Below are 24,091 nucleotides of genomic sequence, written 5' to 3'. Positions count from 1 at the left end.
CCGTTCCTGCACATGTGAGGATTGTGTGCCCAGGAAACTTATTGACTCAGTGCCTCTGAGGACTTGCCAAAGGGATGACAATGGTCAAAGATAAAAAGTTTTGACAGGGATCATGTAACTGTGGTGCTTCTGATCACTGCAAATGCTTCTCGGACACTTCAAATGTTTGACGGGGCATGGGTGGGCTGTCCTTTTGGAGTGCTAGCACAGACTTGGTGGGCTGAATGGCCTCTTTCTGTAGGAATTCTATGGAATTATTAGACTTCAAGTGGGTAGAAACATTACTTTTCATTAGCATACCATCTACCACAGTCAAGACTATGGACCAATGCTTTTGGATCAAGTCACTAAGACCTCAGTGTTTCAATATTCAGTGCAATGCAGTGTGTCACACAGGAACAAATCCACATTAACATAACTTGACTTTACTGGATTCTGCACATGTAAAGTGAGGCAAAGGGCTTTGGCATTGCTTTGCAAACTATTTCCCAATCTGACCCCATTTTAACTCATCACCACCTTCTCAAGGGCAATTAGGGATGGGCAGCAAATGCTGGCCTTGCCAGCAATGCCCATATCCCATCAACAAATATATATTAAATAATAACACTCAAAATCTAACATGACTTCAGATGCCAACAAAAACAAAACATTAATCAAACAAAATAGTAACATCTGGTATAATTATTAAAAAGTGCATGTTATTGATCAACATACATCATACAAATATGAAAAGCTGTTACAAAAAACTTTGAAAAAATATTATTTTACATGCTGATGTAGGTCTCAGCAAATCTCTCTGCCTTCCCTGACAAGAGGACACAGTAAAGTCACTCTCGTCCTCTTCTTCACGCACACTTTAACCAGCCCACTACACACAAACACCTTTTTCCCAAAGCCCCTCCCTCCACTCTCTCATTGTTTTGCCCCGTTTCCCAAACCTCCCTCACTGTTTTGCCTCTTTTCCCAAAACCTTTCCTCACTCACAGTTTTGTCCCTATTCCCACACTCCCTTTCCTCACTCACTGTTTAGTCCAGCTTTCCAAGCTCCTCCCTGAATGCACACTCACTCACTCGGGGGCCTGGCCTCTCCAACAACCTGACAGGAACATCAGCTGCCCTGGAACCTCACAAGATCCTACACCGTCAGGCCACCATGGCTGAAAACCGGCATGCATTCACAATAACCAGCCAAGGCTCGGAGTCCACTGCATCCTCCCTTCCCCCATCCTGAACCCTGCAGCTCCTCTGAGTGGTCAGCAGCAGAGAGACCCTCCCGGTGGAATCAGTGACAGCAGCCAGTTCTGGGCACCAGGCCCAGAGGCCCTGAAACAAGCAGCCTCCAGAATAGCCTAGCGGATGGGATTGCAGGGGAAACGTGCTTTGAAAGCCTGGGAAAGCACCTGGCCTGAGGGAGGCTTCTCACTTCGCCATCATTGCCACAATGGAAGAGGAAGCCATCAGGATCTTGATCACAAGGAAGCTGGGCAAGGAAAAGTAGGCTCTCGTGCTGGAGATTTGATTTGATTGATTATTGTCATATGTACTGGGATAAAGTGAAAAGTATTGTTTCTTGGGTGCCTTACATACAAAGCATACCATAGAGAAGGAAAGGAGAGGGTGCAGAATGTCATATTAGTCATAGTTAGGGTGTAGAAAAAGATCAATGTAATATATAGTAGGTCCATTCAAGAGTGAGATGGCAGCAGGGGAGAAGCTGTTCTTGAGTTGGTTGGTATGTGACCTCAGACTTTTGTATCTTTTTCCCGATGGAAGAAGGTGGAAGAGAGAACGTCTGGGGTGCGTGGGGTCCTTGATTATGCTGGCTGCTTTGCCGAGGCAGCGGGAAGTGTAGACAGAGCAAATGGGTGGAAGGCTGGTTTGAATGATGGATTGGGCTTCATTCACAACCCTTTGTAGTTTCTTGCAGTATTAGGCAGAGCAGAAGTCATGTCAAGCTGTGATACAACCAGAAAGAATGTTTTCTATGGTGCATCTGTAAAAGTTGGTGAGAGTTGTGGCGGACATGCTGGGGGATTAAGGAGGTGCACTGCACTCTATTCCCTATTCTGCAGCTTACCCAGTATTGAACTGCACTGCAAGGCCTCAGCACATGCAGAGGCTTCTGCTCTCCAAGGCAGGTCCTCATGATCTCTTCTTGTGTCTCCCACAGGGGTTGACATTGAGGTGCCAAGACCAACTCCCTCCCATCATTGGCCAGACGCAGCCATAGCAGAGTTCAGAACTAGCATCTTCACCAGCACATCCCTTGGAGGTTCCCCATTCATGCTTCGATAGAGTGACACTGGGTGATAAGCATATCAGTGCGCAGGAGAAAGTGCCAAAGGCCCCCTTGGCGCAACCTGAAAATTCAGCCAAGGATCTCAGTCACAGAACCAAGTTGCAAATCAAAGGTTGAGATAACGTTTGTATTCAGCAGCTTGAGAAAGAAAGAACAGGAACAAACAGATATTTATAAAAATTACACTCAGAACCCCGTCAACCGTTCAGTGAGAGTTTGTGTTTAATGACGCGACAGTATTATCTTTATCTGTCGTTAACTAAAAATTAGTTTCCATATCTCTTCCTGCACTTTGTGCTTCAAGAACTGTAAACTCATTTTCCCCACCAACTGTCTCCAGATAGTCAATCAATTTCCCATCAGCTTCGCTCTATCTGAGACTGCTGCACTTCTCACATTAACACTGGTAGATTTATCTTTTTATTCCTCTCCTCTCCGATAGCTCGGATCCAAAGATCAGTGAGTTATCTTATTCTCTCTTCAGTTACAAAACACCCTGCCTGTCTCCCGTGCATTGACAAGCACGCTGTGTCTAGCACTGTTTTAGAGCGTGCAGCTGTATTTGAGCCCTGTTCTTTTCTCTGAGCTGCTTTTTAACTGATGCCTTGTGAAACACACAGTATGAAATATTCCCCAGAACAGGCCACTGCAGTGCTCAAATCCTGAGTGACAGCAAAAGGCAAGCTATTTTAATCTTGGTAAAACCGTGGAAGCAAAAGGTCAGATCGGCTATGTTACTGCCTACCCAGACTTCCACAAGAAGCCATCACCTTCAAAAGGAGAAGTCCTGTCACGTTTATTCATTATTTAAACTCCATTACACTGCAGTCATCATATGGTCGCTTTCCCCAAAAGTCAATGTTACTTTCCATTCAAGTCTCGAAGTTTCAACCATTTCATTGCAAACCTACAGCTAAGTAGAGTTAAAATACAGATCTGCCACGATTTAATTGATTCTTGGAAATGCACAAGAGCTGAACTGGCTACTGTTCAACTGGACTGAGAGACTGAACAATGTCCCATATGAGAAGGGTTTGAGGATCCCTTGTTGCTCAGTTTTGCTCTCACTCAGCACTGACCTCTGTTTTCCTATTAACACACTCTTAAAGACAAATACTACGGATGCTGGAATCTGAAACAAAAACAAAAAATGCTGAAAAATCTCAGCAGGTTTGACAGCATTTATGGAGAAAGAATAGAGCCAACGTTTCGAGTCTGGATGATCCTTCAGTTGAAAGTTTATTTATTAGTGTCACAAGTAGGCTTACACTAACACTGCAGTGAAGTTACTGTGAAAATCCCCCAGTCATCACACTCCAGTGCCTGTTCGGGTACACTGAGGGAGAATTTAGTATGGCCATTGCACCTAACCAGCATGTCTTTCGTACTGTGGAAGGAAACCAGAGCATCCGGAGGAAACCCACACCGACACAGGGAGAATGTGCAAACTCTGCATAGACAGTCACCCAAGCCAGGAATTGAACCCGGGTCCCTGGCACTGTGAAGCAACAGTGCTAACCACTGTGCCAACACAGGATCATCATGACTTAAAGAAGGGTCATTCAGACTTGAAACATTGGCTTTATTCTCTCTCCACAGACGCTATCAGATGTGCTGAGATTTTCCAGCATTTTCTGTTTTTGTTTCTGCTATCCTAGCTTTGCCGCTATCAACATTCTTCAGTCCCTACTGGCACTATTATCAGTCCCGTTGTCTCATGTCTATGACACCTTTGTCAATCACTCCTTAACTTTGAGCTATCATTGACTTTCTATTCTGCCCAACCCCCTCTCCCAGTGTATAATTCATCAAGTTTCTATCTCCTTTCTGTTCTAACAACTTGAAACATTAATTCAGTTTCTCTCCACAGATGCTGCCAGACCTGCATCGCTTATCCAGTATTTTCTGTTTTTATTTATGAGGATCTCACCAGTATGGGAATTAATCAAAGTTCCTGTCAGGCCTGTATTCTGAATATGACTTTTAAATGTTCTATTCACTTTGTCTGCTCAGTCACAGGGCAAACAGTTTCGCTCTTTATCTTAAACAAAATGGAATCGACTGGGTTGAATTTTGGGCAGTAAAAATTCACCAGCAACTGAGAAATAAAAACCATGAAACCTGTGCTGTACAGCAGCCACATGCCAAGGACCCAAAACCACAATCACATCTATGCTTTGACCAATTAATTAACGAGACCTACTGGATAAAGAAAATATCACTAATAATTGGATTTCACAGCACAGCAGTGGTTGCTCAGAACACTTCTAGGATTAGCATTTAGAATTTAAATCTGGCAGAAATATTTCATATATTTTCCTTTAGCTAAACACCTCAAACTAACTGACCATGCACAAAGCACTTCGGGAAACACAAGGAGGTTTCAATTGCAAGTCTTTTTCTAATGGTTTTTACATTTGCACAGTGGACTGAAGTGCTCTAATTGTCACATTCGCACAATGCTGCTTCCTTTAGCTAGTCATTAGACAGCAACAGAACGAATAGTAGTTACATCATGACGTTTGATCTAAAATACAAAATATCTTTATATTCTTCCTCATATCGACTTATTTCTCCATTTTTCTCACATATCTTTGCAACAACCAGCATTACTATTAGAAAAGTTACAGCACAGAAGGAGGCCATTTGGTCCATCTTACCCATACCAGCCAAAGAACACCTAGGTGCCCTTTCCAATCCCACCTTCCTACACCCATCCCACAGCCCTGTAGCTTTCAGCACTTAAGGTGCAGATCCAGGTACCTTTTAAAAGAAGAGTCTCTACCTCCACCACCAACTCGGGCAGCAAATTCCAGACATCTGCCACCCTCTGCGCAAAATAGTTCCACCCTCGATGCCTACTGCCACTTACCTTGAATCTATTTTCACTGGTTCTAGAATTGTCCACCAAGGGAAACAATTAACTCAGATAACCATGGTCACTCTCTCATCAGACCTGAAGTTCAGAGTGGGGTTAATCATCAGCTAATTTTGATTGACTCAACGGTGAACAGAAATTGTCCAAATGATAGTAAAATAGGTTAAAGGCCTGGAATTAAGCTCCATCACAAGGCTTTCAAACTGCTAATAAACCTTAGTGAGTCACAACTCATGTTGAAATGAAGGTGGTACCATTACACCATACACTGTTGTCAATGAGAAGTTAGCATGTGTGTACTCTAATGTAAAGTAGGTTGGCAGAATTATTTGGGTGTGGGGCGAAGGAGTGAAGTCCATAGTTTTAGCTTATTCCATTGCATTTTCCAATTCTAACATTGGTATTTAAACAACCCCTGCAAGAGAGGGACACACTAATTAGCAGACATGCCTGTCCCTTTAAAAGACCCTGGCCCGTTCCCACAATGCTTTCCTCCCCTTCTCATGGCCTGGATGGTGTATCGATAGCACACATCTTCCATTATCATTCTTCCGTCAGTTTGGCGCCTTGCGTGTGCAAGAAGGAAAACAAGACTAAATTCCAAGCTCCAACAGGGTCAGAAATACATGTTGATTTCTGCAAGTTACATTCCAATTTGAAAGGCTAAACAAAATCTCAGATTTCCCTTGGGTCCAGAAATCAAAACCTACTTTGTGCAGTGAAACCTCCCTAAAGACCACAATTGCATTGCAAAATTCCATCAAAAGCAGCAAGGACAACTTAAGAAAAAGGAGGTGACTGATTCATGATGACTGAAATGGCAGATGTTTCTCTTTATAAGGCACTGAATCGCACAACAGCAGCTATGATTCCTCATATTTCTAATGACACAAACGGCAGAGAATGATAGGGTTGGCGTAAGAAGTGTACTGAGGGACAGGGCCGGGGGAGGCCGGGGGGGGAAGGGGGCTGGGGGGTGGAGGAGAGGGGTGGGGGAGGGGGGGAAGGGGCCGGGAGAAGCTGGGAGGCACTGGGGGAAGGGGAGGTGGGAGGTGCCAGAGAAGGACGGGGGGGGGAGAGACAGCAGGAAGAGGGGGGCCGGGGGCAAGGTGGGAGGGGCCGGGGCAAAGTGGCAGGGACCGGGGCAAGCAGGGGGTGCCGACGGAGGGAGTGCTGGAAGACGGGCAGCCTGGGGTGGGGAAAATGGGGTGCCAGGGGCGAGAGATTGGGGGGGGTGGCGAAGAGGGGGGCCAGCGGAGGGGAAGATGGTGGGCAAGGGGGGGGGGGGCAAGAAGGGGAGTCAGGGGGTGGCATGGGTGGGGGGGTGGACGGGAGTGGGAGGGTGGTGGGAAGAGGGGTGATCCAAGGCATGGGAGGGAGACCTGGGGTGTGGGGAGAGGGGAGACAGAGCGGGGGAGCAGCGGGATGGGGGCAAGAAGAGAGGGGACCAGGGGGTAAAGAGAGGCGGGGCCAGGGTGTGAGGAGGGGGGAAGAAGAGGGAGGACTGAGGGGGGTGGGAAGAGGGGAGCCACTGCAGGGGAGGGATGCGAAGAGGGGGGACCTGAAGGGTGGTTGGAAGGGGGGGGCATCGGGAGGTGGTGGGAAGAGTGGGGGACCGGGGGAAGGGGTGGGGGGGGGGCGTGGGGGAAGGGGGAGGCTCTGGGGGGAGGGCGGAGGCTGGGAGGCACTGGGAGGGGGGCATGGCCCAGGGGTGAGGGAAGAGGGGGGCTGGTGGAGGTGGGGGGTGGATAGAGGGCCGGGTTTGAGGGGGGGGGGGGGAAGGCTGGGGAGTTTGGGGGGGGGGAAGGGGTTGCAGAAAGTAGGCCCGGAGGAGAGGATGTAGAGGGAGGGCTGGCGGGGGTGGGGAAGGTGTGGCAGAGAGAGGGCCAGGGGGCAGGGGGTGGAGGAGAGAAAGCGGGGGTCGGGGTGGGGGGGTTGTGGAAGAGGGGGTCGGGTTGAGAGACGATCAAGTGCAGGAGTGTGAGCTGCTGATACAGGAAAAGAGCATACAGAGGACAGAAAAAGATAAAAGGGGAGAAAGACAGAGAGACGGAGAGAATGAATGTGCCAATGCAAAAAAGAAAATGCAAATGCTTGTGAAAAGTGGAAGATTCATTAAAAAGCCAGTCAGTGCAAGTTTAGGACAACACTTAAAAAATTCAAATTCAAAATATAAATATGGAGATGTACAACTGGTTGATTAACAATAGAAAGGAACAGATAGTTCGCTGATTCATTGCAAATTCACTGGAGGATATTCAAGACATCATTCCAGCCCCCAGGAGTCCCTGCTTTTTTTGTTAAGCTTTTACATTTTTTTGCCAGGATAAAGAAAAATGTTGTTGTATGTGTGAAATCACTCCAACCAACACTGTACAAGTGAGTTCCCTCAGCAGCATTTATACCTGGATATTCTCCTTAGACAGGCATCCATTCAGGTTCATTAAGCATCCAGGCACTAACCTGACTAACTAAACCAGTTCACTGACCCTAATTATAATGGGTGGCACAGTGCCAGAGACTTGGGTTGAATTCTGGCCTTGGGTGACTGTCAGCGTCTGCATGGGTTTCCTCCAGGTACTCCGGTTTCCTCCCACACTCCAAAGTTGCGTGGGTTAGGTTGATTGGCCATCCTAAATTGCTCCTTAGTGTCGGGGGAGGGGCTAGCAGGGATTCCGGGGATCAGGCCTGAATGGGAATGGTGTCAGTACAGGTTTGATGGGCTGAGTGGCCTCCTTCTGAGCTGTAGGGATTCTATCATTCAAAGAAGCAACTGAACCAGCAGTTTCAGTAACGACAGGAGAAAAAGATCTAAAATGCTAGCAATCTGAAAGTAGAAGTGGCAGAAACATAGTGGGCCAGGCAGCATCTGGAGGGAAAAGACAAGACTGAACAGCTGCCTGTGTCAGTCTGCCCCTGCCCTTGCCAGATGTTAGCTGATTGTGCTTGGCCTTTCCAGCACTTCCTGTGTTTCGTCAGCAAGCACCTAATGATCTTTAACCTGGGGAATATTTTCATCCATTTCCCATTGATCATTTGACACAATGACAAGGGAATAGTCGATTTGTGTTTTAAATGCTGATGGCAGGTTAGAATTCACAACCAGAGGAACAACTGCAGGCTCCTAATGTAGAAAACATGATCGGTATTGGTTAGATATCCCTACTGTGGGCACAATGCGAAATGTAACCGCTATAGAGCACATCGCCAGCAAACTAGCGCAACTATCGAGCATGCTACAGGAATAACACCTGATTGCTTTCCTTACCTCACAGTACACAATGTCCGCTCCATAGTCCAGTGCCAATAATCTCATCGGTAAAGTACCAACACGCACCATGGGCGCCAGGATCATCTTATTTCTATAACAAAGTCGGCTAATAGTTTGGTCGATCATTTCCTCTTTAACAACCTAGAGAAGGAAATAAAGCAAATCTTATTAGTGTCACAAGTAGACTTGCATAAATTACTGTGAAAATCCCCTGGTCGCCACACTCCAGCATCTGTTCGGGTACATCAAGGGAGAATTTAGCATGGCCAATGCGCCCAAACATCTTTTGAACTGTGGGAGGAAACCCGTGCAGACATGGGGAGAATGTGCAAGGTCTGCACAATGACTCAAGCCGGGAATCGAACCCGGGTCTCTGGAGCTGTGAGGCAGTAGCACGAACCACTGTGTCACAGTCCCTCTGAGACTGTGTGACTGTCCGTCTGAGATTCTACAACACCAGCCGCTGCTGCCAATTTCATTGACCCAAATATCTTGACACAGAAAAAAATGCCAAGTGAAAGGAGATAGGAGGACGGGGAAACCAAAACCTGGGTCAAAAAGTTGAAGGAGTATCCTAAAGCAGCAGAAAAAGGAGGGAGTTCTGGAATTTAAGGATGACTATCAGCACTGATGCCGACTGTGGGGTGAAGGGGAATCACTCATAAGGGGTGAGCGTCAGGAGGAGAGATCTCAGACTGCAGCAGATCGCAGAGATAAGGTGAGTGAAACCAGGAAGAGATTTATTAAAGTATGAATTTCATAGAATCTTACAGCGTAGAAGGTTATTTGGCCCATCTAGTCTGCACCAACTATAATCCCAACCAGGCCCTATCCTAATAACTCCAGGCATTTACCCTAGCTAGTCCCTCTATACTAAGGGGCAGTTTAGCATGGCCAATCAACCCAACTCGCACATCTTTAGATTGTGGGAGGAAACCAGAGCACCCGGAGGAAACCTACGCAGACACGGGGAGAAAGTGCAAACTCCACGCTGAGTGACCCAAGCTGGGAATCGAAGCCGGGTCCCTAGCGCTGTGAGACAGTAGTGCTAACCACTGTGCTGCTGCTGCCCCTTGAATTCACTGGGGGAAAAGGCCTGTGAGAAAAGTCAAGCGAAGGCACCCTATCAATGCATTCCTGGGCTACACGTGCTGAGATACTGATACCGAATGGAAGATGGGTTTATGGGAGACCAGCCACAGTAGCACAGATTATCAAATTGTTGACATTTTGTTGCTTGAATGGGTACATAAATATGTCCAAAGTTTTCCAACCATGAATCCACGACACTGGTGCAGACCACAATCCTACTGAAATCAATATGCAGCCTATTGATCTAGTCTAATTCGGTGCTACTTTCATATCAAATTTAAGAGCAGCTCTGTTAATGACCTTGTCTAAATTAATTATGCAGAAAATAGTTATAAAATCAATGTCTCTTTCAAAGATCAATGCTGTTTCCTTCTGTGTGAACCTTCATGATGTATTTTTCTTTCTGATGTTTTCCACCCATCTCCAGAGTTGCTGCGGTGGGGGTGGGGGGGGAAACAATGAAGGAAATTGTGGAACCCTCACCTACTCTTGCTGAGAGCAATTTGTTCAGTGGAATATCAATAAGCGGTTTGAGTGCACTGTGTACAGCACACTCCATGGGTTCTGATAACATCTTAGCCATTATGCTGTATCCTTCTGCTCCAGTACCAGCTGTTTCAGTCCAGCTACAATACTGGCAGCTACCCTGCAATCTGCCCAACTGAATAAAGAATTGTCCAGGTAGGTCCTGTCTACAAAAACAGAACAAATCCAATTACTGCCCCCATCTGTCTACTCTCAATCATCAAACAGTGCTATAAAGTGGCAGTTACGCAGCAATAACTTGCTCACTGATAGCTTCAATTTGGGTTCTGCTACAGCAACTTCAGACCTTAATCCAGACATGAACAAAAGGGTTGAATTCCAGAGGTGAAATGAGAGTGACTGCCCTTGATGTCAAAGCATTTAACCAAAATAAAAGCAAAATACTGCGGATGCTGGAAATTTGAAATAAAAACAGAAAATACCTGAAAAACTCAGTGGGCCTGGCAGCATCTGCAGAGAGAGGGGCACAGTTAATGTTTCGAGTCCATATGAAGACTCAAAGCGTTAAATCTGTTTCTCTTGCCACAGATGCTGCCAGATCTGATGAGTATTTCACCGAGCGTGGCATTTAGGGGTTCTTGCAAGATTGGAATCAATGGGAATCAGTGGGCAAACTCTCCAGTGGTTGGAGCCATACCTATAAGAACATAAGAAATAGGAGCAGGAGTAGGCCATTTAGTCCTTCGAGCCTGCCCCGCCATTCAATAAGATCATGGCTGATCTGAAGTGGATCAGTTCCACTTTCCAGCCTTTTCCCCATAGCCCTTAATTCCCTTGTCTGTAAGAAACCTATCTACCAGTGACTTAAATATATTCAGCGAGGCAGCCTCCACCACTTCAATGGGCAGAGAATTCCAGAGATTCACCATCCTTTGAGTGAAGAAGTTCCTCCTCAACTCTGTTCTAAACTGCCCCCCACCCCCTCTTCTGAGGCTGTGCCTTCTAGTTCTATGCACCTATGCACAAAGGGCTATGGTTGTTGGAGGTTAATCATTTCAGGCTCAGGAGATCACATCAGCGGAGCCTCAGAGATAGTGCCCAGTGCCCAACTATATGGCACCTGCTTCATTAGTCAACTTCTCTTCAACTGAAAGCCTAAAGTTACTGAGTCAGAATTCTGAAACTCTCCTCTTACCAGTGCCTATAACACAGGGATTGCACCTGTCCAACCACCACAAATGCAACTGGGAATGGGCAATAAATGCTGGTCCTGTCAGCAACGCCATGTCCTATCAATGAATAAAACAAATCTGATAGGAGATCAGACAAATTTCTAGCTTGCTGAATAGGTAAGCTTGCTGCTTTTTAGACAGCAACTGTCTATTTATGTTTCTCACAGATTTGGAGAATTACAGAACGTGGATTATGGAAATCGTGACTCTCAAAAGATAGCTGTGGAGTTCATATACATTACAGCCCACTTGGAGAAAAAGTCACCTTACCTCTAAAAAACAGACTCACTGATGGTTTCACTGAAAGCAAGCAGAAATCGTTATCTCACCACAACTGTATACTTAACTCCAAGGACGATTTCAACTTCTGACCAATACAGCAGAGGTAGTAGTAAAGGTGGGTACAATTTTGTCTTTTGAAAAGCATTTAGGTAGTTACACGGGTACAATGCGTATAGAGGGATATGGGCCAAATGCAGGCAATTGGGATTAATTTAGGGATTTTAAAAAAGGGCAACATGAACATGTTGGGCTGAAGGGCCTGTTTCCATGATGTAAACCTCTCTGACCTCTAATAGTTATTCTACTGAGATGATCAGGCCATAGAATCCCTACAATGCAGAAAGAGGCTATTTGATCCATCGAGTCTGCATGGATTCTCCAAAACAGCATCTTACCTAGGCCAATCCCTCCAAGCAAACCCCATAAACCCATGCATTTGCAATGGCGAATCCACCCACCCACACATCTTTGGACACTAAGGAGCAATTTAACATGGCCAATCCATCTAGCCTGCATATCTTTGGACTGTGGGAGGAAACCAGAGCACATGGAGAAAACCATGCAGACAGAGGGAGAATGTGCGGAGTCTGCACAATCACCCAAGGCGGGAATCGAATGCAGTTTCCTAGCACTGTGAAACAACAGTGCTAACCACCACGCTGCCACCATTCTTTGCTGCTTTTCCCATTTTATTTGTGAAAAATGAAGAGAAGTTCTGAGCTTAATCTTTATTGAAGTTTGAACTGGGGTGGCACAGTGACACAGTGGTTAGTACTGCTGCCTCACAGTGCCAGAAACCCAGGTTCAATTCTGGCTTTGGGTTACTATCTGTGTGGATTTTGCACTTTCTCCCCGTGTTTGCATGGGTTTCCTCCAGGTGCTCTGGTTTCTTCCCACAGTTCAAAGATGTATGGGTTGGGTTGAATGGCCATGTTAAATTGCCCCTTCCTGTCAGGGGGATTAGGATGGTAAATATGTGATGTTACAGGGACAGGGCAGGATCTGGGTGGGACTGTTGTTGGTGCGCCAAATAGCCTCCTTCTGCGCTGTAGATTCTATGATTCTATGAATGTGGGACAGAGGAATTGTGCGCCACACAAACATGGATATGCTCGAACAGAACACACTGCTCAGCATCTTTGTCTAGTGTTTGAACAATAGGCTGACAGCATCTCAGTCTTTAAAATGTCCAGCCACAGCTCCTTAAGCCCAAAACAATAACGCAAATGTTACTGTGAAGGTTCTGGTTCAGATTAGTTCACGCAAATATTAAGCTCAGGGATCAATTTCAAAGTAGCAATCTGACAAAGAACTTAAAAAACGGATTAATTTAACCTGAAGCCCTGAAGCATATTTTGGGTTACCACAATTAACCCTCAAAAGTCCAGCTTCACTTGACTGCAAGTAAATGTTAGATGGATGCTCACACTACCACATTGAACATCATGTTGGATAATGTTTTTTCCGACAGATTAATTTAAGATCATTTCAAATGCCATCTATTTGACTTGTACAAATGTTATTTGAATAATGCAGAGCTGCAGTTGTTATTCAAACTGCACTTTTTTAACAGTTTCCCTTTGTGCACTGTGCACTTATTTTCAATGATGTGGAGATGCCAGCGTTGGATTGAGGTAAACACATTAAGAAGTCTCACAACACCAGGATAAAGTCCAACAGGTTTTTTGATAGTAAACCTACAAGCTTTCGGGACACTGTTCCTTTGTCAGGAGAATGGAAAGTTCTGATCAGAGAAGGGCATATAAAGTCACACACAGTTTACAGAATACTGATTAGAATGCGAGTCTTTGCAGCTAATCTGCTACTCAAGTTTTAAAGGTGCAAACAACGTGAGTGGAGATAGCATTAAGCATGGGTTAAAGAGATGTGTATTGTCTCCAGGCAGGACAGTAAGCAAGATGTTACAAGTTCAGGCAAGTCATGGGGGTTACAGATAGTGCGACATGAACCCAAGATCCCAGTTGAAGCCATCCTCATGTGTGTAGAACTTGGATATCAGTCTCCGCTCAGCGACTCTGCACTGTCATGTGCCCTGAAGGCCGCCTTGGAGAATGCTTACCCGAAGATCAGAGGCCGAATGCCCGTGACCGCTGAAGTGTTCGCCAACAGGAAGGGAACAGTCTTGCCTGGTGATTGTCGAACAGCGTTCATTCATCTGTTGTCGTAGCGTCTTGTTGGACTTTAACCTGGTGTTGTGAGACTTCTTACTACAGTTATTTTTGGCCAGGTCTGCAAACAGAATGGAACTGGGAATCATGCAATGACCAAATCAACCACCGACAACATCTGAATCTTCAATCTGCCTCATTTCTACCTGCTAAACATGACAATCAGAACTGGGTGCCGGTACCCAGACCAACACATACTTTTAAACTGCCACATCATACCCAAGAAACAATTGTATACTTTTAATAAGATTGACAAACTGTTAAAACATGTGGACAAACAAAGTCATTTCCAAACTCAGCATCCCATCTATATGGACAAATCTGGTCTAGATACGAACCTAGATATCAGAGAGAAAACACATTCCACCAGTATTTCATTAAGTAACATTACTAGATCACCGTGGATGGAAAGGTTATTTATAACCTTCAACATCCATCTGTGACTGCCCTCAGTTTCTCACTACATCCCCAGTTATTTTGTATTGAGCTTCCAATACCTGAGTTTTCACAAATTCCCGCCACAGTAAAACTATTTCTAACAGGGAAAGCAACAAACCACCCAATGTACCAACTGAAACAGTCAACGTAGAGATCACAAATATGAAAGGTTGTTTCAGTGCGCACACTACAGCTGATAGTGCTGCTAACATAAACATAGACAGGATTCACATAGGACCGTTATCTCTTGTGGAAACCTTCACAGAATCCATGGAATCCTACAGTGCAGAAGGAGGCCATTTGGCTCACCGAGCCTACATTGACAACAATCCCACCAGGCCCTAATCCATAATCTCACATATTTACTCTGCTCATCCCCCTAACACTAAGGGGCAATTTAGCATGGCCAATCCATCTAACCTGCACATCTTTGCACTGTGGGAGGAAACCAGAGCTCCCGGAGGAAACCCAAGTAGACACAGGGAGAACGTGCAAACTTCATGCAGAGGCCAGAATTGAACCCAGGTCCCTGACACTGAGAGGCAGCAGCACTAACCACTGTGCCACCGTGCCACCCCTTTTGTATTTGCAATATTAAGACATGTGAACGAGATACAACTGCATATGTCTTAAAGATAAAAATTGATTTCTCAAATATAAATATATCATTGACCTCCTCCCCAACTTACAGCAATGAAAATTTGAGCTTAGCAAAAAAAGGGCTCAATGTACCCCCAGAGCTTACTGCTGAAGAAGCCTACTTTTCCAAAAAGAATATTACTGAGCTGTGACAATAGAAATACTGCTGGTAACAAGCTTCTTTAATAAGGCACAATATATCTAACTCTGAATTAAAAATAAAATCTGGATGTCAATGTATAGTTACATCACCAACTGTTTATGCCAACAAGATTATTTAATCAACAAAATGAGGGGTAACTGTAATCGACAAACAAAGCGCTGATATTAAAAAAAAACACAATACACAACAAGGGTCAGAGCAATGGAAAAGGTTAGTCACTAGCATAAATAAAAATTCATCAGTTACATGCTGTAGGAATGGTTGTTGCAATTCCAATATTACAGGGGTAAACTTTACTACAGGTCTAACCATGGATGCTCAAGTGACACTCATCCACAGTATTTCAATCAGACCAAACTAATAGTTGCCTATTCTTGATTAAGAATGATAAAATATGCCACATATAACTTGATAATTTTTGATTAAACATGGATGTATGCAGTAATAAAAGCCAGTAACACTAACAGGTGCTTTGATCTGAGTTACTTACACTCGAAACTAAATGCTCATTGTTGGGATACACTCTACATTACATGTGGGGGGCAATTCTCCCAAAACTGCTGAATTGGCGGGAAAACCGTTTTGTCTGTTCAACTTCACACTCGACTCTCCGCACTCTGTACACTGCAGAGGTCCCAATTATGAATATCATTAAAAACCCGGTGGTGGTGGCAGTGGGTGGAGCTATTCGTGCCAGAATTCAACAGTTCTGCAACCCTGCGCACGTGCAGTGGCCCTGATCTGTCAGTCTCCCCGTTTGTTGACCAGCTCAATTGTTGGCCAGCCCAGGACCCCGCAGTGCTGCCCCTTCAGCCATCCCTCCCCAATGACTCGATCGTGGCCCCTCACGACAATTCATGGGTCAGCCCTGACCCCGCCACAGAGCACCCTGATATTCAGTCCCATGCATCCAGCAGTGGCAATCTCGCCTCCCCCCCCGACACCCACCCTCCCCACCCCCCAGAGGCAGACCCCACCTCCCCCTGATTGCTGCTTTGCCTCCATCCCTGACCAATTGCCATGCAGAGTGGCAGCGGGACCCTCCCACCCAACCGATCACTCCTAGGCCCCATCCACAATAGGCCCTACCCAGCTGGCACTGCCTAATGACTGGTAGGCAGTGCCAAGGTGCCCCCTGAACATGGACATTTTGCCCCTTGGGCAGTGCCAGGGCCACTGGCTGGCACTGCCAGAGTGCCCACACCCAGGGGGCACCTCCTCCCTGCTGCCCAACTTCCTGGAGGGGCCCGATTGCCCCCTCTTCATTCCGGCAGGGTCTCCTGCTAGTTCCCCGAATGTGGGGAGCTACTCTAAACCCTGCCAGAATGAAGCACTCCTGGCAGGGTGGGAGATTCAATCAGGCCCAGCAAGTTCCCAATAATGAAATGTTAAACATATTTAAACCACATTAAAAAAGGTTTAATTGACTTACCTGTCTTCCCGCTGGTTTCCAGCGTGGTCTGGTCTCTGATTGTTCTCCGGCTCTGGGAGATACGCATGTGTTCCCAGTGCATGTGCAAATCCTGGAAAAAGGCCGGCGACGTGCATCTCTCAGCCCGATCTGCCAGAAAAGTTGCAGGCTGGGATGGGAGAATCGCCCTTTCTGTCTCTTTACAGGATTATTTTATTCTGCGACATCCAAGTTATGATGTAAGGGAGAAACTGAAATGTTCGTAATGCTTTCTCTCTTCCCTTCCTGTGTTTCTAGCATTCCTGTGTCTCTTTCAAATTTTTAGCATTTGTGGTACTTAGCATTTAAGATTATTCTCTTTGTGGTGGTTGAATACAACTGAGTGGCTTTCTAGGCCATTTCAGAGGGCATTTAGGAGTCAACCATACTTCTGAGGGTTGGGAGTTGCATTTAAGCCAGGCCAGGTAAAACATGTTCCTAAATTGAAAATATTAGCCAATGCATTAGAATATATAGCATTGGGCTGTTCTTGCTAGCCATAATTCGACAGAGAGAAGGAGAACAGTATAGATAAACTAAGCCTGCACGAGAATCTACTTTAGCCGAAGAACAATACTGAATTAGTAAAGCTATAACCTTGGAATGAACCAAGTGGGTCAGACTTCAAACAATGAAGAGAGAGAGTACAGGAAAGAGATAGAGAATCTGGCAAATAAGTGCGACAACAATATTCTTTCACTCAATGTCAGAAAAACGAAGGAGATAGTCATCAACTGCAGGAAGTTTATCGGAGGACATGCCCCTGTTTACATCAACGGGAATGAAGTGGAAATAGTTGAGAGCTTGAGGTTTCTAGGTGTCCAGATCACCAATAATCTGTCCTGGTTCCCCCATGTTGCGCTATAATTAAGAAAGCTCACCAACACCTCTACTTTTTCAGGAGGCTAAAGAAATTTGGCATGTCTGCTACGACTCTCACCAGCTTTTACAGATGCACCATAGAAAGCATCCTTTTTGGAGGTATCACAGCTTGGTATGGCTCCTGCTCTGACCAAGAAATGTCAAATGAACATTTGATATGAAATGAGTGAAGCCGTCCAACATGCAAACAAGCCTCTCATCCATTACACTTCCCACTACCTCAGAAAAACAGAATAATCAAGGACCCCATGCACCCTGGACATACTCTCTTTCACCTGCTTCTGTTGGGGAAAAAGATACAAAAGTCTGAGGTCACATACCAACCAACTCAAGAACAGATTCTTCCCTGTTGCCATTAGGCCTTCGAATGGATCTATCTTTCTTCTCACCCTAACTCTGACTGTAACACTACATTTTGCACCCTATCCTTTCCTTCACCATGAATGTCTGTATGCTTGTCTGTATAGTGCGCAATAAACAACTCTATACACTGTATACTAATAAATGTGACAATAAATCAAATCAAAAACTTACTCTTGACAATTCTTGACATGGAGATGCCAGTGTTGGACTGGGGTGGGCACAGTAAGAAGTCTCACAACACCAAGGTTAAAGTCCAACAGGTTTATTTGGAATCACGAGCTTTCGAGCACCACTCCTTCCTCAGGTGAGTAAAGGTTTTCACAAACACGCCACAAACAAATAAAAACACATTGCAAGATAATGCTTGCAATCTGAGTCTTCTCATCAAGTCTTTACAGGTACAGAAGAGTGGAGTATTGTCTATACCTGCAAAGACTTGATTGCCTGAAAAGACTCGTATTCCAAGCATTATCTTGCAATTCTGTCTCTGTCTATCTATGCCTTGTTTGTGAATCTTATCTTTCCACTCACCTGATGAAGCAGCAGCACTCTGAAAGCTTGTGATTCCAAATAAACTTGTTGGGCTTTAATCTAGTGTTGTGAGACTTCTGTTACCAATTCCTGATTAAGAAGAAAAAGGAACGTTCACAGAATTTAATACAGCGCTTTCACAAATGCCACTTCTCTGGACAACCAAAGGTGACCAATGTAGAAAAGGAGAGAAAAAAAACTTTTTATCACAACTTCTATACTACCCTCTCTACATGAATAAAAAACAAAAAACTGTGAATCCCAGAAATCTGAAATTTAAAAACAGAGAATGCTGAAAGTAGATCAGATTTCCAGCACCTGCTGTACCTGGCTTTTGTAAACATTGGAAATACTTAGCTGGAGCGGCAGTGTCTGTGGCGAAAGGAGAGTTAGCTTTTCAGTCTGATGGCCTTTCATCAGAAATGGTAATTAGGCATTTAACTATGCTTTAACCAGTACAGAGCTTGGAAAAGGTGGAGGAAGGATAGAGAAAAGAAATATGGGGGATGTCTGTGGTGGGCTGGAGTGGTTGGATGATGAAAGTGGTGATGGTGCAAGGTAAAAATAGGCTGCTCATGGGACAAGTAAAGAAACAAGACGAGGGGTGTGATCCAATCTCAGTACCTGTTGTGCACAATAATGCGGGGGGGGGGGGAGTGGGGAAATCACAACCCTAATATTATTTCATGTTAATACCTCAAGTTTCAAGTACAGTTTAAAAAGAGAATCTGGGGAAGACTTGTTGGTGTAAAGATGGGAAATCTCTCCAGACAATCAATGAATCCCACTATCAGGTCCCAGACTACGATCATCATTTATTAGACGCTGGGATGAATGTATAAGGTCCATTGTGGCTTCACACACTGAGTATTGGAAACATGCTGATATAAAGGTCCTCTCCTCACCTGGATGCCAGCTGCTAAGAAATCCCAGCCTTCAGCCCGGAATAAAGCCGCCGCGCTCCAGACACACATGGGGACTGCGGCAAGCCACTTCCGTCTGGTTGCTGCGTCACTTCTACGCGCCGGTCCGTTCCATTTTAGAACACTGAGGAGCTGAGTGTTCCAGTACTGCTGGCCGCGCGGGGGGAAGGGGTTCCCTGTTCCATTTTAGAACCCTGAGGAGCTGAGTGTTTCAGCGCGGTTGGCTGCGCGTGGTGGGGAAGTGGTTCCCTGCTCCATCTTAGAACCCTGAGGAGCTGAGTGTTCCAGTGCTGCTGGCCGCGCGGGGGGGAAGGGGTTTCCCGTTCCATTTTAGAACCCTGAGGAGCTGAGTGTTCCAGCGCGGCTGGCTGCGCGGGCACACAGGGGGACAGGGATTCCCCCCGGCCCGCCAACATGCTGACATTGAGCTCCTGGTTCCGCCTTCAACCGCGGGGCCCCGACTCTCCGGCATTCCGACTTGGCCCGCTGCTGAGGCTGGCATCGGGCTTCTCCACCGAGTCCCAGAGCTCGGCTGCCGATGCTGAGCTGCCTGTGATCCGCATCCCGCACAAGACGCGGCAGCGGGCGGAGGGGAGGCTGAAAGGGGCGGGGAGCCGGGCGCCGGCGCTCAGGCTGGCCAGGCCGGGCCGGCTGCTCATCATGGGCAAACGGCCCCAGCTGAACCAGCACGCCGGCTACACTTTCGGCAAATTCGAGCCGGTGCCCCTGGTCTCCAAGGGCTGGAAGCACAGGAAGGCGGCTGGCGATTACTTTATCATTAACAACATGCGGAGCCAGCCTCCTGCATTAGCGGAGGGAGAGCAGCAGCAGCAAGAGGGGAAGAAGGGCCCCACGTTCCGCTCCCTAGGGCTGTGCACTGAGCTGCAGGATGCACTGAGCACCATGGGCATTTCCCAACCCACCAGGGTCCAGGCTCAGAGCATCGCCACCCTGCTCCGGGGCAGGAATGTCCTGTGCGCCGCCGAGACCGGCAGCGGGAAGACCCTGAGCTACCTGCTGCCTTTACTGCAGACCTTGGCGGCGGGCAGGAGGGACGGTCGCACTGACGATGGGCCGAGCAGCCTGGTGCTGGTCCCCTCCCGGGAGCTAGCCGAGCAGCTGCAGCGGGTGGCCCGGCCGCTGGCTGCCGGCCTGGGGCTGAATGTGCAGACGGTGGGGGGAGGCCGGGGGATGGGCAAGGTGAAGCTGACTCTGTCCCGGGGGCCCATCCACCTGCTGATCTCAACCCCCGGAGCCTTGTGGAAAGCCCTGAGGAGGGACTTCCTCTCCCTCCGCGACCTGAGCTACCTGGTGCTGGATGAGGCGGACACTCTGTTTGATGAAAGCTTCGTGGACTTGCTGGAGGACATTCTGCAGCGCAGCCAGATCGCTGCCCACCCCTCAGAGACGCGTGGGGTGGAGAGGAAAGCCCAGCTGGTGGTGACGGGTGCCACTTTCCCAGGGGGAGTGGGGGAACTCCTCAGTAAAGTCACCGATCTGGGCAGCATCACCACCATAAAAAGCAAGGGGCTACATCACGTCATGCCCCATGTCAGGCAGAAGTTCATGAAAGTCAAGCGGACAGACAAAGCTAGTGACTTGCTCCAGATGTTAAAGGAGTTGGTTGCTGAGAAAGCTGGTGTGGGAGTGCTGGTGTTTTGTAACAGTGCAGCCACAGTCAATTGGCTTGGCTATGTCCTGGAAGACCATAGCATCAAACACGCCCGCTTGCAGGGCAGCATGAACGCTGAAAAGAGAAGTGGAATATTTTGTACTTTCCAACATGGTTTGATAGACATCCTCCTGTGCACGGATATTGCATCTCGGGGACTGGACACTCAGAGAGTGGAAGTTGTGATCAATTATGACTTTCCCCCAACGCTGTGCGATTACATCCACCGTGCTGGGCGAGTGGGACGTGTTGGAAGCAAGGTTCTGGGCACTGTCCTTAGTTTTGTGACACACCCCTGGGAGGTTGAACTGGTCCAGAAAATTGAGACTGCAGCTCGACAGAAAGTGATGCTTCCGGGCCTGGAATCTGCAATCAAGCAGCCCCAGAAGAAAAATAAACCAGAGTTATTGAAAGACCAGGGTGAACTCTCTTCAGAGTGTCCCGTATTAGAATAATCAATTAGTTTTGTAATCTGAAGTTACGAAAGTAAAATGTTTAAATTGCTACTGAATGTAAACTTTTATGGTTCTCTGATGTGGAGATGCTGGCATTGGACTGGGGTGGGCATGGTAAGAAGTTTCTCAACACTAGGTTAAAGTCCAATGGGTTTATTTGGAATTGTGAGCTTTCAGAGCACTGCTCCTTCATCACTTTTCCTGAGGAAGGAACAGCACTCTGAAAGCTTGTGATTCCAAATAAACCCATTGGAATTTAACTTCGTGATTTTTGGAATGGAGAGAAGAGATGGTGCATTAAAACGGGTTAAAATCAAAATGTCGTGGATGCTGGAATCTGAAACTAAAAGAGAAAGTGCTGGAAAATCTGATGGGCTCTGACAGCATCTGTGTAGAGAGAACAGAACGAATGTTGAGTCAGGGTGACCTTTCATGAGAGCTCGGACAAAGAGTCATCCTGACTCAACATTAATTCTATTCTTTCTCCACAGACCTGCTGAAATTTTCCAGCATTTTCAGTTTCTTCAATACAGAGTATCCAATTGTGTTTATCTGGGCTCTGCGGTAGCACTGTCCACCCTGAGAGTTGTTATGCTTCCTGAGAATTCAGTACAAAATCTAGGCTGACAGTACTGTGCTGAGGCGTGCCAATGAATTGCTAAACCTGAGGCCCTAACTACTACTATAGGCGCTATGTATGTGGCTCTATTTCAAAGACGACCAGTGGCGATCTCATCCACTATTTAATCCTTCGGCCAATTTCTAGTCATTATCATGTTGTTTGTGGGAACTTGCTGTGTGTAAATTGGCTGTACAGCATGTTGGAATATGCTGAGGTGGTGACAGGTGCTCTGCACATTCAGGTTTTAAAATGCTTTGATTGTGTCTGCACCGACTCTCTGGCAGAGCATCCAACACAGGTCCAATCCTGGTAACCCCACACATTTACCTTGTTAATCTCCATAACTGGCACATCTTGGGGCACTAAGGGAGAATTGTAGCATAGCCAATCCACCTAACCTGCACTTTGGACTGTGGGAGGAAACGAGATCTGGAGGAAACCAACTGGGAGAATGTGCAAACTCCACGTAGGCAGTTGCCCAAGGTTAGAATTGAACCTGGCACTATTAGGCAGCAGTGCTAACCTACTTGTGAGAGAGAACAGTATACAAGTGAATCTGAATGAAAATACAATCAGCAACCCCTAATACAGAACGCAATTCACTTCTTTGTACATTTGTGACCTTTCGCATCTCTTTTTTTCTGTCAACTACTCTGCTGTTTTTACTTCTGTCCTCTTTTACCTCCACCTATTTCCACCTATCTCCCACAGTGGGAAGGGGTGGTGGTATGGGCACTTGAGTGGCTGTGCCCAGTCGTGATTCTTTTGAAAACACCCTATTAAATAGTGATTGTGGTTCTAATATTTTGCATAGTATTTTTGTCATTGTAGTGCAGCTGAGCCCAAATGTGTGTGAGAGTTGCAACCGTTTAGCCATCCTGCAATCTTTTACTGTGTACATGGAACTGCCACAAACCCACTGCTATATCTTGCCTGTAACTGGCAAGGCCAGAATTGAACCCAATGCTATTAGGCAGCAGTGCTAACCTACTAGTGAGAGACCAGGAAGACTTTTTTTTAATGGGTAAATTAGTTTTTGAAACAGAACAGAAGTTGCTTGCCCCTGGTTTTTATCCATGTTAACTGGGCTAGCTTTTAAAATTCCAATAGTTCCTTCATTAGGAATTTTAAAAGCTACTAAATTGCTATAGACTACCAGTTATTTTCTTTTAAAATCAATGTAATACAGTGCTTTTGACAGCAGCATTGTAATATTTTTATGGTACTGTTGAGTCATTGCTTGCTGTCTAATATACTGATGACCAATTCCCAGCTTTTTCATTATTTAAATAACACCAAGTTCATAAAGCTGTGTTCTGGAATTGAACCCAGCTTTTACAATACATCAAGTAGTACTGGTTTAACTGAGAGCACATTAAAATTCAGAATTTACTTGTATAAATTTGCCAAGATATCATTGCAAATATAAACCAGGAAGCAAGCTGATCAGAGTATGGGTAAGAATTTGTGGTCTAGATTCCAGATAATAATTCTCGTTGAAGCGGAGGAAGATATTTTGATTCTGCTTTTCTTGCATGTTTGGAGGAGAAAACCAATGCTGAAAGCAGGACAAGTAAATCGAGGGAAGGGCCCAGGTTCAGTTCCCGGATTGGGTCACACTGCATGTTCTACCCATGTCTGTGTGGGTTTCTGCCGGGTGCTCCAGTTTCTTCCAACAGTCCGAAAAACGTGCTGGTTAGATGCATTGGCCATGCTAATTTCTCTGTGTATCCGAACAGGTGCCGGAGCGTAATGACTAAACGATTTTCACAGTAACTTCATTGCAGTGTTAATGTAAGCCTACTTGTGAGACTTAACTTTTTGATGACAATTGGCTTAAAACAGCACTAATGTGACTTACATTTCACAAATGGACAGGATTTATTGTAATAGTCTTTTTTAAGTCTATAAACATGAACAAAACGTCACAATTTAAACCATGCTACTCTTTAATTGTAACTATGGGCTTTTATCTCCATATTTTTTTCCTCTCCCCTTGCTCATTTTCAGTGGCTAACAAAAGTAGTGTGCAATCTCATACCCATCTTTCAAACAATTTGTTGGAGCTGTAATGTGCTAGGAGGCTCATCTCATGGTCAAGCATGCTTGTAGTTGATCTAGTTCGAGTGGCTAGAGAGTGGAGTTTGTAATAAAATTCAAAGACGATGGCTTTGGCCTTCCTAAAGGTTGGTAAAAATTTCTGTTCATCCAGTCCTGGATG

The 24,091-nt window shown here is 46.0% G+C and overlaps 2 protein-coding genes across 7 annotated transcripts in view; one reads left to right on the top strand and one right to left on the bottom strand.

The window, feature by feature from the left end:
- The window catches only part of dus2 (dihydrouridine synthase 2), a 107,795-nt gene extending 88,590 nt beyond the window's left edge, over positions 1 to 19,205 (bottom strand). For 2 of the 6 annotated variants that reach the window (XM_080187027.1, XM_080187032.1), the window contains exons 1-4: positions 17,839 to 17,936; positions 16,405 to 16,533; positions 13,624 to 13,793; positions 8,449 to 8,592 (exon numbers count right to left, since the gene is read on the bottom strand). In XM_080187027.1, coding sequence (XP_080043153.1) covers positions 8,449 to 8,592; positions 13,624 to 13,793; positions 16,405 to 16,533; positions 17,839 to 17,857 — 462 coding nt within the window. In that variant the 5' untranslated portion in view covers positions 17,858 to 17,936. Of the gene's footprint in view, positions 1 to 8,448; positions 8,593 to 13,623; positions 13,794 to 16,404; positions 16,534 to 17,838; positions 17,937 to 19,103 lie in introns of those variants that run through there. The other 4 variants (XM_080187030.1, XM_080187028.1, XM_080187029.1 and 1 more) reach the window with 4 other exon arrangements.
- A 321-nt stretch (positions 19,206 to 19,526) lies between these two features.
- On the top strand, positions 19,527 to 23,147 carry ddx28 (DEAD (Asp-Glu-Ala-Asp) box polypeptide 28). The gene has a single exon (XM_080187034.1). The coding sequence runs from the start codon at positions 19,536 to 19,538 to the stop codon at positions 21,246 to 21,248; it is 1,713 nt and encodes a 570-aa protein (XP_080043160.1). The 5' UTR covers positions 19,527 to 19,535; the 3' UTR covers positions 21,249 to 23,147.
- Positions 23,148 to 24,091: the final 944 nt, after the last annotated feature.

Source organism: Carcharhinus amblyrhynchos, chromosome 4, assembly GCF_965287045.1.
Source record: "Carcharhinus amblyrhynchos chromosome 4, sCarAmb.v2.hapA, whole genome shotgun sequence".
Taxonomy (NCBI): domain Eukaryota; kingdom Metazoa; phylum Chordata; class Chondrichthyes; order Carcharhiniformes; family Carcharhinidae; genus Carcharhinus; species Carcharhinus amblyrhynchos.
Note: the sequence above shows the minus strand (reverse complement) of the source record. Positions and strands in the feature narration are given on the sequence as shown.